The sequence below is a fragment of the Camelus dromedarius genome, chromosome 5, assembly GCF_036321535.1.
Source record: "Camelus dromedarius isolate mCamDro1 chromosome 5, mCamDro1.pat, whole genome shotgun sequence".
Lineage (NCBI taxonomy): Eukaryota > Metazoa > Chordata > Mammalia > Artiodactyla > Camelidae > Camelus > Camelus dromedarius.
The window spans coordinates 14,387,247-14,407,041 of record NC_087440.1 but is presented as its reverse complement, the minus strand read 5'-3'; the positions used below and the strand labels follow the sequence as shown (position 1 = coordinate 14,407,041).

The 19,795-nt window shown below is 44.8% G+C and overlaps 1 protein-coding gene across 1 annotated transcript in view; it reads left to right on the top strand.

Moving 5' to 3' along the window:
* GLDN (gliomedin) overlaps nucleotides 1-8,745 on the top strand; it is a 53,430-nt gene extending 44,685 nt beyond the window's left edge. The window contains exons 6-10 of the mRNA XM_010977179.3: nucleotides 2,073-2,210; nucleotides 4,747-4,824; nucleotides 4,917-5,042; nucleotides 6,055-6,205; nucleotides 7,653-8,745. Of these exons, the coding sequence (XP_010975481.3) occupies nucleotides 2,073-2,210; nucleotides 4,747-4,824; nucleotides 4,917-5,042; nucleotides 6,055-6,205; nucleotides 7,653-8,130 (971 nt within the window). The 3' untranslated portion in view covers nucleotides 8,131-8,745. The remainder of the gene's footprint in view (nucleotides 1-2,072; nucleotides 2,211-4,746; nucleotides 4,825-4,916; nucleotides 5,043-6,054; nucleotides 6,206-7,652) is intronic.
* The last annotated feature ends 11,050 nt before the right edge of the window (nucleotides 8,746-19,795 follow it).

Here is a 19,795-nt window from a genome sequence, read left to right as displayed (position 1 = left end):
TAGAGTTCTGTGCTTGCAACAAGGAGAAAACTGCATGTAACCCCGATGTTGGCGAGACCAAATCTGATATCTAAGCAAAAGTAGCTTAGATAGTTCTAAGGTCTAAGTGTCATGGTTGGATGGAATTAGGATGAAGGAAGCTTCCTTTTTCCAAAGAGCTATTAAATCCAGCACAATATAGAAAAGGACAAGTAAGCAAGCAATTTCAGATCCCTCCGAGGACAGCAGACAGAAAGCACAGGCATTTTCTTCCGTCGAGGTAGGGTCACCCTCAGGCCCTTATCCTAAAACTTTTGACATGGAATTGAGGCAGATATGGTTGCTGATCTTCTTTTTCTGGTTTCCAGCCCAGGTTAAAAGCAGATAGTTGGTGTCTATGGGGGAGGAGGTGGGGGCTCAGCATACCTCAGAAAGACAATTACATGGTGGAGAGAGTAGATGCTGGCTGATAGCTATGGAGGAGGAAGAGGCAGAAGAATTCTAAAAGCATAGTGCCTTGGAGACCATTTATATCATAAAAATGTTACTATCCTATTAATTTATTCAATAAGCAGTTTTTGAATATCAGAGGACACCATTTATGAATTAGGGGCTTTGCCAGTAGCTGGAAATAGGAATATAGAAATGAGTAAGACATGACATCTGTCCTCAGAAAGCTAGGATGATGGATGCTCAGAATAATGACCCTGAATCAGTTGCCCCTCCAGCCATCCAAAATTGAGTGCCTCCTATTTGCCAGGCACTGTGCTAAGACCAAAGCAGCAAGGAAAGATCAAATTAGGTTTAGCATCCTTTGTTCCACAAGCAGGAACGCTGCTGTGCAAAATACATACAATTTAAGAAGTGTTTTGACAAGATCACATTTATGTGACTATGCTCTGAAAATATAAGATCATGTTATACTTAGTTATGGGAGAATTCTACACATCCAGAACACCACACTCCCCCAGACCACCAAACACGTGAGGGTGACCACAAACCATTCAGGAAAGCGACATCTCGGAGTGAACACCCATTGCAGAGGCCAGGCCAGAGCTGAGTGTGTCCCCTGGCTGGAAAGCAGAGAAGGAATAGGAGGGCTGGATTGTGTCTGCCCTGCCTAGAGATCTCTGCCCCTTCCGGCGTGGGCTTCGACCCACCCCTAGCCTCTGTGAGCCCTGCTTGCGCATTCTAAAGTGACTAAAAGGCTTGTTTGGTGCAGCTGAGAAGAGACAGATAAAGAGATCTTAGATCACCAGTCATCCCAGGAAGGGAGGGTAGAACCAAAGGGTCGAACATCCCAGCCTAGCAGCATCTTTATGAAAGTTTCCGGAACCAGTGGCCCCTGCAAAGGGCTGCCCCCACACCAGCCACCTGAAGCTAGAGGTGTGAAGGGATTCCACCTGCTGATGTGTAGGGAGTTCAACTGTCAGAGCACTCACACCGATGAGCCAAGCGGAGTCTCACAGGGCAGGACAGGGAGTATGAGCCTTCATCTGGAAATGAAGAAACAGACTCAGAGGGTTAAGCTGCCTGCCCAAGGTCACAAAGCTGGACGGGAGCCCCTGATTTCTTCTGCTCCGCAGAGCAGTGCTTCTCACACCTGCAAGCATCTTAGGAGGCTTTAAAAAATACAGATGACTGGCTTCCCCCCACATTTCGATCTAACTGATGTGGGGTGGGACCCAAGCATTAGAATTGTATCTGAGCTCCTTGGAGGATTCTGGTAAGCAGTCAGCATTGAGCTCTACCAACATGGGACAGGCTCCACTCCACCGGTGACTTGGGGCAAAGCACTGGACCCCCTGAGACTCGGGTCATTGAGGGGCTACTCACACTATCTCACAGAGTGGTCGGGAGGAATGCTGGGGAGGAGATGTGGAAAGTCCCTCCCACAGATCCTGGCCCGTGGTTGGAACTCGAGCCCCACTATGGGCCCTCCCTCTGAGCGCGAGGACAGCGAGCTTGGGAAGGGGACTCAGCGATTCCCTGGGGGTGATCGCTGGCCTCTCCCCCACCTTGTGTGAAACCCATCTCTGCTTGTAGCTCTTTAATCAATTCCCCCTTCCCTTCTTCTCTCTCTCTTTCTCCAGGCGCCAAAGGTGATCAAGGCCCACCTGGCCCACCAGGCCCACCTGGGCCCCCAGGCCCTCCAGGTCCCCCAGGGCCCCCTGGAAGCAGAAGATCCAAAGGCCTTCGGCAACCAAACATGTTCAACGGCCAGTGCCCAGGTCACCCACCCCTGCCCCGGGGACCCACCTCTTCAGTTAATGATCCCAAACTCTCTGGCTTCACCACCAGATATTTTTTTAAATAGAAGGAGATTTTGCCTGGAGCGAGTGTTCCCTTTGACACACACTCCTGGGAGGCCCAAGCAGTCAGCCTGGGGATGAGGACTGGTGGCAGGTTTAGAATGGGGCCTCCCAGCCTTCCCCATCTGTCTTACTTACCACCAGTCACTCTTCCTTGCCAGGTCCACCATCCCTGGAGGGATGCCAGGGAGACAGAGGCACCGGGGGCACTGGATTGGCTAACTCCCACACACACACCCCAGTACCACCATCCCCACCACTAACATCTGAGTGCTAACAGTGTTTCAGGCGCAGCGCTAAGTGCTTAGTTCATTTAATTCTACAACAGTCCTATAACATAGGAGTCACATTGTTACCAATTTACCGGATCAAAGCTGAAACCCCAGGGAGCTACACAGCCTGCCCAATGGGGTCACTTAGTGGATGAGTGACAAGAGCTAGGATTCAAACCCAGGTCTGCCTGCCTGTAAAGTCCCTGCTTAGGGCATCTTCTTTTTCCGGAGATGGAAATTCACACTTTGAGAATAAGCCAGCCGAGGGCAGGTGGCCACAGTGTTGAAAGCTAACTGGAAATCAAGGGCCATATTAATGGGAAACTGGAACTTCTCCCCACAGTGGTGGCCAGGGACTTGTTCACCTAACTTAGGCCGTGAGAAGACACAGCTTGATGCCTTTCTTCCCGCATCAGAGAATAGGGTCCTGACTAGAGTTTCTTTCTCAGTTGCTGTGGATTTCACTGCCACTTTCCTAAACAATCTTTAGTTCTGTTTGTTGCACTGTCCTTTCTGGAAGACATTTTGGGGGCACACACTCAGCTGTCAGAATGGGTAAATCTGAGCTTTCAAAGGTATCGCCCCCCTACCCCACTCCCAGTAAATAGAGCGTGACTATCATCCTGCCCAGCAGGACATTAAATCACAGGGGAGCTGCTCCTTCTCTGGGTTCAGCGCCCCCCTCCATTTGCATCAGCCCTCGGTTCAGCTCCCCAGACTGTGAGCGGGGCCTGGGCCTGAGAGAAGGGGAGGTCTGATCCCACTTTGGCAGAATTCTAGTTTGCCAGAGGCTCTTTCCGCCAGTGAACGAGACTGCGGGGGGCTGGAGAGGTGCTCTCCTCCGCCTAGCCTGTCCGCTGAGGCTGGTCTGCAGAGGTCGGGCCCCAGAGTTGTGAAAACTGCTTTAAATGAGAGGCCAGTGTCTTCCACGCTGCCTCCTAGAAATGAGTCCTCGTTGCCAGGCATCCTGCATCTGGACTTGGCCTCTCTCCTGCTCAGAGTCCATTTCTTCAACCTCCCCTCCTGCCTCCACAGCTTTAGAAGCAGAACACAAATTAATGAGGATCTTTTCCTCAGAACAGGAGGGTCTCTCTGTTCCTTTCTTGTGTGAACCCCAAGCCCCTAGTGGAAACTCCAGGTGAAACTCAGGGCAGCAGTGTTGCACATGGGGGATCTAACAGACCTCTTCGGGCGATGGAGGACTTCAGAGACACAGGCTCGTCCAGCTACAAGATTAGAGGCACCGGAGGGTCCTTCTCCCTTATCGTACTGATAAAGAAACCCTTCTAGTTTGTTCTGGGAGTTTCCCTAGTGACCGTGGAGATGCTTCTTTTTATCTAGCAACTGCAAGGTGATTTGAAACCCTCAGAATTTGTCCAGGGAAGTGGGCCTCACCTTTCCCAGAAAGCCCGATCCCCAGGAGGGGGGTCCTTCCCCCCGAGCCAGCCCACCCCCTCTCACTGGCCATGTTCCTCCTTTCTGTCTCCTGTCCTGCTTCTGCCACCCCAAGCCACCTCTCCACCAAAGGTCTGAACTAAACACTGAGGAGAATGGTGACAAGCCAAGGCGGGTGAATTCTAACTCAGGTCTAGCCTCAAGCCAGCAGGGAATCAGGCAGCCCTCAACGACCTGGGTCCCACAGGCCTTCAAGCAGAGAGACAGGTGGGAAATGGCAGGGAGGGGCTCAAACATCTCTGGGCCTGGCTGCCTCTAGGCTCCTTCTCTGAGATTCTGCTCCAGTGGACCACCCCATCATGAGGCTGCTCCCTCACTTCTCCCTGTCAGTTTCCCTGAAAGTGAAAATCTCTCCAGAAAAAATACAAACTGTGCTGGTGATCCCATCTGCTCAGAGAGGCCAGGAACGTGCCCGTAAGCCTCTCTTTCCCCCAGGTTGCTGAGGACTTGGATGGCTGACCCCGGCAACTTTTTCCTTTGACTGACATCCTCTTTAGGTCGTACTACCTTAGCAGCTGTGGTCATGGAACTCTTTCTGGGAATTCACCAAGCAGGGGGAAGAAACTGAGAGTGTGTGATGTTGCTTAAAAGCAACAACTTACATCCCTATTGTAAGGGATGCTCCTGGGCCTGGAGTCTGGAGTGAGGTGGGGGAAAGCACCAGTTTATGAAGTTAGACAAGTCTCACTGTGCCAGCTGCATTTGCTCTGATGACTGTTGTTTCTTAGGTGAGACGTGTGCGATACCTAACGATGATTCCTTGGTTGGAAAAGCTGGTGAGAAAGTCAGTGAACACCCACAAGCAGGTACAGAGACAAAGCGTCCTGTTTTGAAATTCAGAAACCACATTCCTTTAAGTCATAATTGGTGGGTGAGGAACGTTCTCTTCTTCCAGTAGAATCCACGATCAAGTCCATTGGAAATCCAACACAGGTGTTAAAAGTTAAAGAGACCTTTGGGACTTGGATCAGAGAGTCTGCTATCAAGAGTGATGAACGGATCTGGGTGACTGAACATTTTTCAGGTGCTTTCACTTGGCAGATGACCCCTATCTGTGTTGTCATTGTGTCTTCCATCTGTTACCTCCCTTCAAGCTTATCCCCCTTGTGTGTCTGAAATCCCTGCTAATGGACGTAACAGAATTGCTCTTCATTTTAGAAAGCCCGAATGAGTAGGCGGAATACTTATCTCAGTTGAGCACACTGGTGACAAGCCTTGCAGTTCAGGTGACAGGGACATGACCAGGGCACCCCTCTGTGTGGCTTATCCAATTTTTGGCAAAGTATCCAGAAGGAAACAAAAGAGCGTTACGACTGATGGCTTCATAAACCCCAAAACCATGATCTGGAAGAAATGTCAGAGGCCCCTTCTTTTTGCATGGGCTATCTTTTCCCTTTAAGGGGAGTACTTTAAGCAGCTGTCTCAGATGTCTGTGGGGAGATAGCCCAGGGGAGGGGGTAAGGGCCATCTGGCAGGTCTGCTGCATCAGAGCACAAGCCTAGTCATGCTGCCCCAGAGGGAGGTGGTCAGGGATTGCCCACAGTGGGAGCAGTGGCCCCATTCCAGGAGAGGCCAAGCCGTACCCACTGGTCAGAGCAGTAACTGGTATACGGGGCTTCATCAAGGCTCACTTGTCAGCGAGTGGTAACTGCCCAGGTGACCAGCTGAGGATTCTGTGGCTCAAAAGGAAAAAGGAAGTTGGTGAGTCAGCATGGCTGCCATGGGGGGCAGGAGGTGCCGGCACAAATGCCCAGTGTTTGCTCTTCCTGATTTCTGCCTAGGTCAGTTTGAGAGAAAATTCTATGGGAGGGGGTGATACTGTTTTCCTGGGAGGAGCAAAACCAACTCCGTGGCTACGATGTTCAAAGGACAGTTCAGGAATACATAGAAGAGAATTGACCTTTGAGTTTGGGAGTTTGGGACTCTTGAAGCAAGGACCCTTACAGGACATCTCACTCTCAACTTCCCTCCTTTTACCTTCCTCACCTGACTCACTGCCAAGCTCTGATTGCCTCTCCCTGGCTTCCTTCCTGCAGGCATCAGGGTGAAGGAATTCGAAGACCAGCCCTCACTGCTGAACGGCAGTTACACACTCATCCACCTCCCGTATTATTTCCACGGCTGCGGGCACACGGTCCACAACAACTCTCTCTACTACCACAAAGGAGGCTCCAACACCATCGTGAGGTGAGTCACTCAGGGTCCCAGCCGCCCTCCTCCCTGCCCCGCAGCACCTTCCCATGCATCCCAGCCGGCACCTGCTGTGTGGCGTTTTAGTTACCCTTCGGTTACTTAGCGGAAGGGACTGTGGTTCCACCAACTTTCTGTCCCCAGGGCCTGGCACACAGCCCAAGGGCAGTCAGGGTTTGCTGGACCACAGGCCATGCCGAGTGACCCCATATCTGCATTTATGGCTGGTCTGGACCCAAGAGTAGCCAGAGCCAGAGAGAAGTAAGCCTCCCAGCTTATCTTTATCTAGGCCTGCTGTTACATGGGGTGCTGGGAGGGGAGTTCAGGGCTGAATGAGCCCCAGAGGAGGATTGGCCACCCTAAGAAAGAGTGGCCTCTAATGACACTAAGCTTGCATGAGGCACTGGTTAGGAGACCCGGGCCGGGGCTCTACTCCAGCCCAGGCCAAAGGCTGGAGGAGAAGGAGAGGCAGCCTAGAATTAGACCCTGTTTTGCTGGGAGAGACAAGCCTTATCCAGGAATGTAGCTGGAGGTGCCAGGACCGGAAAGGGACTCAATGGGAGTCCTGAATCCCGGGCATTCGGAGTAAGGAGAACCCCGAGAGCTGAGATGGGCGAGCGGGGCTGTCTCTAGCCCTCACTCTTCTTTAGGTTCTTTTCCAGCTTGCTTCAGAGTTTCTTAAGGGTTCATTACGCTCCGGTGCATTCCTGCTGCTTCACACCCTTTGCGTTTCTTCTGTGTCTCAATGGCGCCCTCTAGTGCTTTTCTTCTCCCAAGTCCCTGAATTTTCATTCCTGCAATGGACTCAGAATCCACTTTGGTAATCCATCTAAATTTGGAGTCTGCCAAATCAGATAGCCTCAGGGGGGCTGAGGGCCATGGGGTCCCATGCCATCGCTTCATTGATCCAGTCACTTACCAGACAAGACAAATGACTTTACAGCCATGACTTAGCTACTTTGCTTCTCAGCTCCTGGCTTCCTTCATGGAGACTGTTGTGAAATTTTTGTCTGAAAACTCCAGCTTAGAGTAAAGGAAGAACCCCCAAACTTGGAGGTCAGAAGCCTGAGTTTAAACTCTGGCTCTGCCACTTCTCTGTATTCCTGGGCCAGTCATGTCTTTTCTCATTCATAAAATGAAAGCAGTGGACTAGTTCCTCCTTTTAAGGCCCCTTGAAGCTTTGAGAGGGCATTTCAGGAGGTCAGCAAACACCTGAGGATTCAGAAGGATAAGGAATTTTACTGAGGTCGCACTTAGATGTAGTCACCGTCCTTTACACCCCTGCTGCCCATAGCACTGGAGCAGGACCAGGAGAATGGGCGTGACCTGGGAACCCACTAGAAATGCAGACTCCCAGGCCCCACCCCAATATAATGGAGGAGCCTGAAGAACCACCCTTATCCACGAAAATGGTGACTCACACCTACTTTTTTACACATTTCAGATTTGAATTTGGCAAAGAAACATCCCAAACTCTGAAGCTTGAAAACGCCTTATATTTTGATCGAAAATACCTCTTTGCAAATTCCAAGACATACTTCAATTTAGCTGTAGATGAAAAGGGCCTTTGGATTATCTATGCTTCCAGCGTGGATGGCTCGAGCATCCTTGTAGCACAGCTGGACGAGAGGACCTTCTCTGTGGTGCAGCACGTCAACACCACGTACCCCAAATCCAAGGCCGGCAATGCCTTCATTGCCCAAGGGATCCTCTATGTCACGGACACCAAAGATATGAGGATAACATTTGCTTTTGATTTGTTAGGAGGGAAACAGATCAATGCCAATTTCAATTTAAGAACTTCCCAGTCTGTTCTTGCCATGTTATCATACAATATGAGAGACCAGCATTTATACTCGTGGGAAGATGGCCATTTAATGCTTTATCCCGTACAGTTTTTGTCAGCTACATTAAACCAGTGATGGGATACATTCTCTTCCCTTCAGTAAATTTCAGATGTTCTCTGGCACCATTTATACCCCAACAGGAAACTTGCCTTTAAGAATAGCCAGGTAACTTACTTGTCATAATGTCATGACATGGGTGTTTATGTGATTAGTGACCACCCCCTCCTTTAAATTCAGATCTGTAGGGGAAAATAACAGATTGGAAATCAAAATGGCTGAGATTGGGTGATTCTTTCATAAACTAGCTGAGCAAGTGCTCTCTCCCTCTCTGGGTCTTGTTTCCCCCACTGTTAATATGAAATGGCTGGCTAAGATGATTGGGTAAGTTCTCCGCTACCTGGAGGGAATCCTGTGATTCTTAGCTGTTGCTGCTCTCCCAACTTTTAATCTGTTTGGTTTTTCCTGGCTTTTAGCCACAGGCTGAGTTGATCATTCCGATTGCTTGAGTAATGAATTCCTTAGTGCTGACTTAACATTTAGTGCCTTGGAAGCTGCGCTGGCCCTTTAAGGCTATTGAGGTCCCTTATTATCCCTAATTTATTCTGTTTCTCTGCATCTGCACAGGCCACCTCAGCGCCAGAATGGCCATTATCCTCAGCTCCTGATTATCACTCCTAGATTAGCAAAAACCGACAACAGCTAGATGCTTGTGCTTCCCAGCAAAATAGAACAGGCCCTTCCAGGCTCCTCTCAATTTCTGATCATGCTGATTGGCAGCTGTGGGTCGTCAAGAGCAACCCCTCAGGTCTCGCGGGCTTCTTCCGCCATGGCTCCGGACCTGCTGTCAAGAGTACCCTGTAGACTGTGAGTGGGCATTACTCTGGCGAGAACTTTGAGAAGTGCTTTGCCGTTTTCAGAGAGGCACCATCTGTACAGAACATGGAGGAGCAAACTGTGGCCCTCGGGCCAAAGCCAGCCCATTGCCTGTTTTTGTAAATCAAGTTTTATTCAACACAGTCACGGGCATTTGGTTGTGTATTACAGTGTGGGACTACTGCTCTCCACTGGCGGATTTGTCAGCTGTCCACCCTCACTGAGTACTGTATGTGTGGGGGAGAGCTTCTGAAGCTGTCCCACTGGGGCCAAGTTGATTCTCAGTGGCCGTGAGTCCTGGTTTTATACTTTATTAATAGAAGCATTTTAAACGTAAAGGATATACAGATTTAAATATTTAAATCTCCCCACCCCCTGAATAAACCTAGGCAGCTATTAGGGAATTTATTGTTGTGTTCTCAAAATCATGAGTATTTGAAACTTTGCCCCCCAACTTTTTAATTAGATTGGTTATGTCATTGTCATCACAGCTTTTAAAAAATAGTCTTTTCAGATTCATGCTTTGTAACAAAGTAAAATAGAATTTCATGTTTGAGATCAATGTGTCTAATGAATGCTAGTTAGTCTTCTTTTAAAAGTATTTAAAAATACGCATTGCTGTTTCTGGACCCAGGGGACCTGAATATGAGTATAATTTCATAGTGATAGTGGTAATAGGAATACATACAACAGTAATTGTATATATGGTAGCAACCAAAAGAAGTTAGTTATTGAATTAGCCCATATTGCTTTTAGAAAAAAAGCTTTAGAAACCTCAGTTCTTAATATTTGAGCTATCTTGGCTCCCTTAATTATTAAGGAACCTTACACTTACTATTAGAGAAACTCATACTGGAATTTTTCTTTGTTTTGTTTTGCTATGGCAGAGTAATATAAGGACAACTGAGTTTGACCAACAAACAAAAATTAGTAATTTCCAAATATGGTTGAAAAAATTTCTTTACTAAGTGAAAAGAATTAAGATTTTACTCATTCTTTCCTGCAAACAGTGCTTGATTAAAAAAAGATTTGTGCTCACTGCTAATTAGAATATACCACCTAATGTTTTTAAGTCAAGATATCATTTTAGCAGTTTACATTATCACTTATAACCAAAGTTACTTAGAGGCACTTTCCAAATATCTGCACTTTTGATGTTAGAATCAAACCAGATAATTCTCTAACTCTTCTCTAAAGTAGATAGCTTCCCACCAGAAAGTAAATAAAACCACCCCTTCCAGCCTCAGAGGTGAGTGGACCCTATTTCAAAGCATTTTCTTTGAAACTGATCATGTGTCCTGCTGAAGCCATGTGGGTGATTACGGTCTCAGCGTATCACTAAGCACAGGTGTTATGACAGAGAAAGAGGTCTGGGGGTAGGGAGGATTTAAAATGAGGAGTTCTGATCTTAGGCACCTCCGCGGTCTTACTACCTTCCAACATGGCAAGGTGAAAAATCAAACGAGACACCAAAATTCTTGAAGAACCAGGTATCATTTTCCAACTGCACATGCTACATTTTGGCTGTGACTGTCTGATAGCAAAACACCTGAAGGAGAAGGTCATGATAGGGCTTTCTAGTTTTCATCCAGCTGCTGTGAGCTGGCATATCACACCATTAAAAGCCATAATTTCCAGTTTGTAACCACAGACTCTGAACTTTTTTTTTTTTCGGAGGAGTTTCCAGGGAGTGAACCCAGGACCTCATGCATGCTAAGCATGTCCTCTACCACTGAGCTATACCCTCCCCTGATTCTGAACTATTCTGAACAAATGAATCATGGTGAATGTCTCTTTTGGGGTTGTAATTTAATGTTAATTAGTCAATAAAGATAATCATTGCTGAACACAATCACATGCTGAAACAAGTGTACTGTTATTTTTACCTGTTGTTAATTTATGTGTAACATTTCAAAGGAAAAATAACAGCCCCAAACCAATACTGTGGTAGAATATTTGTTGCTCCTCTGTTCAGACTCTCAGTTGGCTAGCTCCAGATGAATACTGGAAAAGTCATTGATATGGACTATGTTTTCTCTATAGGAAAACATGAAAAATGTAAAACTAGTAACGAAAACTAGATACTTATAGACGTAATGCAATGAAAATTTGCTAATTTATTGGCATAGGAATGACAACTAAAAAGGTCATGACATTTTGGGCTAAAAATAATGAACAGATTTTTAAAATTGGATTTGTGTGAATTTGGGTAAGTTTCAATCCCTCAGCCTCAGGTTCATCTGTAAAATGTGAACAGTGGTATTACTTACCTCCTTTAATTTTTCTATGTGAAATAAGAAATGCTCTAAAAATTATATGATTCTTGATAAATTGTAATTGCTACTTTTATAATTCATCCCTACAAGGAGCCAGAGTGACCCAGTTATTCTTATGGCCTTATTCAAATGCTGCAAAAAACAAAACAAAACAAAAAACCTGCAGCAATGAGTGGGGCGCAGCGTCAGCAGTTTCTATGTACTGGTCTGTTGGAGCAGGTAGTTAATACTTCACATCACCAAAAAAAATGGTCCCTTAGTCATACAACAAATTTACAATAAAACTGCCCCTCAATATAATGAAAAAACAGTTCAAGGACCTGCTGCCTTGACCTATAGAGTCTTTATAACCTTCCCTAGAAGTGTCTCTGTTCGTGGGAGGCCCAGGCATGCATTGCTGATGACTTTTGTCATTAAAATAATATAAAGCAAAAAAAAAAAAAAAAAAGTAGAAGTCCACGAAGAAAATAGTCTTGCCCCTTTAACTGAACCGTTCAGACCTTGCCTGGGACGTTAACACACCCAGCCTTACAGACATTCACTGTAAAATTTAAAATAAGAAATTAACCTGTCTCACTACTTTTCCCTCCAAACCATCTGCCATGATCAGCCCCCAAAACTGAGCTACTTGAAAAGTGGCAGTTAAAACTAGTTCCTAAAATCCAAAAAATGAATTCTAAAATTGGTAAATTCTTGTGTCTAGCAATCTGTCATTGTCAGTGTCCCAAACTTATTTGCCAAGAGGCCACATACCCAATCCCAGGATTATAAAAGGTCAACACCAGATAGAACCTTTCCAGAACTTTCTGCCCTGGTGCTGGGGGTGCTAGTCCATTTCGCCATCAGCTGTCAGCCCTTTCAGGAACTGCCTCGTCCAGCGAGATCTGTTTTACCAGGAACGCACTCCCTCATCAATGGACGGATCAGGGTGAGTATAAAGCCTGGACAATACAGCCCAACTTGGAGCTACCCTGCAGGGCCATTCTAGTGCCAGACACCCCCATGGCTCAGCCACGTCTGTCACTGGGCCCATATCACAACTGATTTTTCCTTCTGCGCTCCTGCTTCCTTCTCCTCCCTTTTAAAAGTATTGATCCTAAGAGTGCTCTTTAACGGCCTCCTGCTGGCTAAACACCATCTCAGAGTTTGCTTCCAGTGGAACCCAACCTGGTGTTCCACTGGGGGTAAACTGGGATGGGATGGCAGTGGAAAGGAACACATCAGCTAATGTTACACATTAGGTGTTGGAGAATTAAGGAGAAATAGGGGCGAGAAGGATAATCAGGGACTAAAAGGAAATCAGGTGGCTATGGCTAAGCTTGATTGACTCTTTCGAAAACGATAATAAAAAGCTGAGAGCAATTAATGGCCAACTGAAAGCTATTTGGGAACGCCCAGGGCCTCCTTAGCAGCATACAGCTCTCAACTCCAGCAGGAGAAGGACGGAGAAAGCTGAGATGGACCCCGGACTTGAAGACCAGCTCCAAAGAAGCGTTTTGCAAGTTCCAAAGAAGGTTGAACTCCCAGCAGAAGATCGCTATCCCAAGGTGAGGACCTGGTCAGGGAAAGGATGGGGGTTTGATTATGGGGTGGTGATAACTGGGTTGACTGTTTCCAAGTTGTGGTTTGTGTAGCTTGTGGTCATCTAGAAATAAAGGGGATATTCAAAGACGAGTTAAATCAAGCTTGTTGGCAAGTTTTTTTCTGCGAAAGGCCTGATAATAAATATTTTAGGCTTTGTGGGCCCCATGGTTTTTGTTTCAGCTACTGAACTCTGCTTTTGTGGCTGAAATAATCACCAGTTGAGTAAGCAGGGCTGAATGTCAATAGAACTTTATCTAGGGATGCTAAAGTTTGAATTTTGTCATTTTCATGTGTCACAAAATGTTTTTTTTTAACTACTTAAAAATGTAAAAACTATTCTTAGTTTGCAGACTGCACAAAAACAGGTGTGGGCTGGATTCTACCTACAGGCCGGTTTGCTGCACCCTGGTGTGATCTTGTGAGTTATGATAAGAAATATATAGGTCTTTGTCTCCTTTTCTGGCACAGACCTCCTAGAACCCTTAGAATTCCTGTGATGAGAGCCAAAAGAAGTGTCTTTGGCTGTTCATGAAGTGACTTCTGGAAAGCCCATAGGTAATGTTAGCATGGGGGCTGGTTGCCAGCCACAGTTAGAGGGTTGGAACTTTCAGTCCCACTCCAACCGCCAGGGAGGGGAGAGGGGCTAGAGGCTGAATCAATCACCTGCATCCAATGATTTTTAATCAATCGTACCTATATAATGAAGTATCCATAAAACCCCAAAAGGACAGAGTTTGGAGAGCTTCTGGGTTGGTAAACACGTGGCAATGTGGGGAGAGCGGTGCCCTCCGAGAGGGCATAGAAGCTCCATGCCCTTTTCCCATACCTTGTCGTGTGCATCTCTTCCACCTGGTTGTTCCTGGCTTACATCCTTTTATAATTAACCAGCGACCTAGCAAAGTAAAATGTTTCTCTGAGTTCTGTGTGATGCTATAGCAAATTAATTGAAACCAAGAAGGAAATTGTTGAAACTTCTGATCTACAGTCGGTCAGAAGCATGGGTGACAACCTGGACTTGCAATTGGCATTTGAAGCAGGGACAGTCTTGTGGGACTGAGCCCTTAGCCTGTGGGATCTGATGCTGTCTTCAGATGGATAGTGTCAGAGTTGAGTTGAATTTTAAGACACCGACTAATAGCCAAGAATTGCTTAGTGGGAGAAAACTGGTCTGACACATCTGGTGTCAGAAGTGTTGTGTGTCCTAGAGTGAAAGTAAAAGAGAAATGAAGTTGGAAAATTGAGTGTTTTGCTATTCACCTGGGTTAAGTCATGCTACCCCAAGTTTTTCTCATGTATAAGAAGATTTTACTGGCTGCTTCTGGAGGATGGGGGTCATTGTGTCAGCTTAAGATTGTTGCACAGACAGGGTTCAGTGCTTTTCTTCATTTTCTCCAAAGCCTGGAGAAGGAACACTGCAGTGGTGGACACATCAGTGGCATCATCACATTTCACATTTATTGAGTGCTTACTATGTGCCAGGTGCTGTGCTAAGTGCTTCACATGTAATCTTCATGGGAAGCCCATAAGGTACAAATCTTTTTACCCCCACCTTTCAGATTAAAAGAGATTCAGAAACTCACCCAAACTATCACTCAGCTTGTAAAGGGTGAAACTAGGATTCAAATTCAGGAAATCTGACAGCAGCGCCCGCACCATTAGTAACTAGTCTTTCCTGCCTCTCAGAAAGAAGCCTAGGAGTCTGCCATTCTTTCTAGCTCCTTCGGCCTTTCTACTGCAGCAGCAAGGGCTAAAGGCGCACACGTGAAGGAGGTTCAGCGAGTCCTTTTCTGTTTTGTCTTATTTGGTTGGTCTCATTCCTAGGAGTCTAGCAGTGAGATACGTTTTGGCAACCTGGTCCATTTGGCAGAAGACACAGCCGTCTTTGTGTTTGCTTACTCTCTTTCTCCGTACCCTACCCTCCTTTTGCTCTAGAATGTACTCTGGCTGATAGCAACATATGCCCTCCTGCTTTCTTTTAGTTCATATTAGCATGATATATTTTTTCCCACTCTTTTACTTTTAATCTATGGGTATCATCTTAAAATACATTTTTGGAGGGAGGGTATAGCTCAAGTGGTAGAGCACATGCTTAGCATGCAAGAGGTGCTGGGTTCAATCGCCAGTACCTCCATTTAAAAAAATAATAAATAGACCAAATGACCCCCCCAATTAATTAACTAATTAATTAAAATAAATTTTTTTGTAGGCAGCATGTATTTAGGTCTTGCTTTTTTCCCCAATCTGATCATTCCTGCCTTTGAATTGAGGTATTTAAACAAGGGACTAGTACACTGGCTGATTGGGCTGCCTGTTTTTGTAAATAATGTTTTATTGGAGAACAGCCACGGCCGCTTGCTTGTGTGTTGACTGTGGCTGCTCTTGTGCTGTTGCAGCAGAGTTAAGGAGTTGCAACAGAGAGTATAACTTGGCAAAGGTAAAGTATTTCCTCTCTGGCCCTTTAAGAAAAGGTTTGTTGATCTTTGATTCAGATATTTACATCTAATGTAATTACATGGTTGGTTAAAACCTACCATCTTGTTGCTGTCTCATTTGTCCTCTGTTCCCTTTTTTCTCTTTTTCTGTCTTTTGGGCTGATGAAAATGTTTTTGTAATTTCACCTTATTTCCTTCCTTGGCCTATTAGTTACAACTTTTTGTTGTGTTATTTTACTTTAAAGTTTACAGTGTGTAACTCTATCACAGTCTACCTTCAAACAACACACTATTTTACACATAGTGTAAGAACTTTATGGCAATATACTTCCATTCTCCTCTTTGGGCCTTTTTGGTATTGTTGTCATATATTTTACCAGCACATAACTGTAAAACTAGAAATGTTTAGATTATTTTTGCTTCAAGTAATCAATTGTCTTTTAAAGAGATTTAAATAGCGAAGGAAAAGTCTTTGTATAATTTACCTCTATAGTTACCGCTACTCGTGCTCGTCACTGCTTTGTGTCAAACCAGACCTCCAGCTGATGGTATCGTTTTCTTTTGGCTTGAAGGACTGACTTTCTCGACAGTCCTTTCACATTTCTTTTTTTTATACCTTTATTGTGGTATGATTCCTGTACAGTAAACTACACATATTTCAGATGTACAATTTGGTGAATTTTGATGGATGTATACACCCATGAAACCACCACCACAAACAAAATAGCTAACAGTCTCATCAGTCCCCAAGAGATGCAAATTTCACATTCTCAATTTATCCCTTCCCTCCCCCTTTATCCCCTGTTAATCATAAGTTTGTTCTATACGTCTGTGAGTCTTTCTGTTTTGTAGATAAGTTCATTTGTGTCCTTTTTTTTTTTTTTTTTAGATTCCACATAAAAGTGAATATCATATGCCATTTTTCTTTCTCTTTCTGGCTTACTTCACTTAAAATGACATTCTTCAGGTCCATCCATGTTGCTGCAAATGGCATCATTTTATTCTTTTTTTATGGCCGAGTAGTATTTCATTGTATAAATATACCACAACTCCTTTATCCAGTCATCTGTTGATGGACATTTAGGTTGTTTCCATGTTTTACTGTTGTAAATAGTGCTGCTTTGAACACTGGGGTGCTTGTGTCTTTTTGAATTATATTTTTCTCTGGATATATGCCCAGGAGTGGGATTGCTGGATCATATGCTAAGTTTATTTTTAGTTTTTTGAGGAATCTCCATACTATTTTCCATAGTGGCTACATCAATTTACATTCCCACCAACAGTGTAAGAGGGTTCCTTTTTCTCCACACCCTCTCCAGCATTTATCATTTGTGGACTTTTTAATGATGGACATTCTGACTGGTGTGAGGTGATCTCATTGTAGGTTTGATTTGCATTTCTCTAACCATTAGTGAAGTTGAGCATCTTTTCATGTGCTTGTTGCCCATCTGTATATCTTTGAAGAGATGTCTATTTAGGTCTTCCGCCCACTTTTTGATTGGGTTGCTTGGGTTTTTTTTTTTTTTTTTTTTTTTAATAAGGTGTATGAACTATTTATATATTTTGGAAATTAGTCCCTTGTCATTTGCTTCATTTGCAGATGTTTTCTCCCATTCTGTATGTTGTTGATTTTCCAGTAATCTACAAGCTTGATAGTATACTTAGCTGTGCAAGAGCTTTTAAGTTTAATTAGAACCCATTTGTTTATTTTTATTTCCATTACTCTAGGAGCTGGTTTAAAAAACAAATTGCTGTGATTTATTTCAAAATTTATTTTATAACTGGCGGAGCATTTCCATTTCATCAAAAACAACAAAATACCTAGAAACAAACTTAACCAAGGAGGTTACCTATCCTCTGAAAGCTGAAATGACACAAAGAAATGGAAAGATTTCTTGTGCTCTTGGGATTAGAAGAATCAACACTATCAAAATGGCCACACTCCCCAAAGCAAACCACAGATCCAACACAAACCCCATCAAAATACCCACGACATTCCTCACAGAACTAAAACAGACAATTCCAAAATTTATAAGGAACTACAAAAGACCCTGAACAGCCAAAGCAATCTTTTGTAGGGCTCTTTTTTTTTTTCCCCCTCTTTCTTCTTTTTGTTCTCTTTTCTTATGGTTTGATGACTAGAGAAGGTCCCTTAACATTTGTTGTAAAGCTGGTTTGGTGGTGCTGAAATCTTTTAGTTTTGTTTACATGTGAGGCTTCTGATATCTCCATCAAGTCTGAACGAGAGCCTTGCTGGATAGAGTATTCTTGGTTGTAAGTTTCCCCCATCATCACTTTACATACATCGTGCCACTCCCTTCTGGTCTGTAGAGTTTGTGCTGAAAAATCAGCTGATAATCCTGTGGGAGTTCCCTTGTATATTATTTGTTGCTTTTCTCTTGCTGATTTTCATATCTCCTTATCTTTAATTGTTGTCAATTTGATGACTATATGCCTTGGTGTGTTTCTCTTTGGGTTGATTCTGTGTGGTACTCTCTGTGCTTCCAGGACTTCAGTGACTGTTTCCTTTCCCAAGTTGGGCAAGTTTTCAGTGATTATCTCTCCAAAAATTTTCTCAGGTCCTTTCTCCCTCTCTTCTCTTTCTGAGACCCCTATAATGCGAATATTAGAGCACTTCATGTTGTCCTAGAGTTCTCTTAAACTATCATTCCTTTTAATTTTTTTTCTTTTTCCTATTCTGAAGTAGTGATTTCCACTAATCTGTCTTCTGATCTGATCCATTCTTCTGCCTCATTTAGTCTATTCTTGGTTCCTTCTAGTGTGTTACTCATTTCAGTGATTTTATTCTTCAACTCTGGGTATTCTTTGTATTTTCCAACTCTTGGCTAAAAACTTCACTCTGTGCATCTGTACTCCTCTTGAGTTCTCTAAACATCTTGGCCATCATTTCTTTAAACTATTTCTCAGACAGGGAATCTATCTGAGAAAGGCAATCTCCTCATCACTTATTTCTTCTTCTGGGATTTTATCTTGTGCCTTGGCCTGGGAGATGTTTCTTTGCCACCTCATATCATCTGTGTGTTTGTGGATTCCTTTCATAGGCTTTGGGATCATTGTTTCCTTTTCTTTTTCTTTCTTTCTTTTTTTTTTTTTTTTTTTTTTTTTGCGTAAAGGTAGATTTATTTAGAGAGATACATACTGCATAAGGTGAAAGGCAAGGAAAGAGGTGTGGGAATTGGGTGCTCAGGTTAAAGTAAAAGTAGGTACACATTCCATAGACAGAGTTCAAGCCATCTCCAAAGAGGAGGGAGTGAAAAAGCCGGGGTTATTGTTGTCTTATTTCTACTATCTGCCCCTGCTGGATGAGGCTGGACTAGAGGCTTTTGCAGGTTTCCTGGCAGGAGGAGCTAGTGCCTGCCCACTGCTGGGTGAGGATTGGTCCTGGACCTCGAGTGGGTAGGGCTGTGTCTAGAGGCCTTTGTGGCTTAGGAAGTCTGCTGATGGGTGGGGCTGTGTTCCCACCCTGTATGTTGTTTGGCCTGAGGCTTCCCTACAGGCTGGGTGGGGCTAGGTCTTGGTGCTAGTGATCCAATCAAGATGTCAGCCCTCAGGAAAGCTCATGTAGATTTAATATGCCCAGAATGTCTGCCACCAGCTTTTATGTCTCCTGAGTGAGCCGCAGCCATCCCCTATGTCCCCAAGAGTCCCTCCAAATCTGTCAGGCAAGTCTGGCCCAGGTTCCTATGAAATTACTGCCTCAGCCCTTGGACCTGGTGCACATGAGTTTCCATGTGTGCTTCCCAAGCAAATGGAGTCTCCATTTCCCCCAGCCCTATGTGGCTCCCAGAGCCAAGCCCCCCTGGCCTTTAAAGCCAGATATCCTAGGGTCTCCTCCTCTTAATGTTGGAACTCCAGGCTGGGGAGCCTGACGTGGGGCTCAGAGCTCTCACTCCTGTGGGAGGGCGTTTGCAGCTTAACTATTCTTCAGCTTGTATGTCGCCCACCCCAATTATATCACGAGCACAGCCCTCCTACCGTCCTGCTGTGGTTCCCTCTTTATGTTTCCAGTTGCAGAAGATCTTTTTTGCTAGGTTTTTTCAATGGTTGTTTAGCATTCAGTTGTGGTTTCATTGTAGTCCTATGGAGAGGCAAGCTGCTCACCACACGACAGGCCAATAAATTGGGAGACAAGGTGTTGGGGCAAGGAATAGTGACTTTATTCAGAAAGCTGGCAGACTGAGAGGATGGCAGACTAATGTCTTGGAGAACCATCCTGCTATAGTCAAAATACAGCCTCCTTTTATGCAAAAAAAAAAAAAAAAAAAAAAAGGGAGGGGGTGTGGTAGATTGTTGCAATCTTCTTGCAGCCATCCCCGTGGGCTAGGTCATGGTGTCCCTGTAAGCCTCCAACAAAATGAAGGTTAATCTCTTCTACAATTCCCCACTGTCAGTGTCCATTCCACAATCTTGTGGGAAAAGGGGCGATGACCACTCTGAAAAGGGGCTTGAGGGGTGATTATAGAATGGAATTGATCAGCCTTGGTCAGGAAACATTCCTGGGCATCTTTAGTCAGTAGTATAATCTCTCTCTCTCTTTATTTACAACTATTTGAT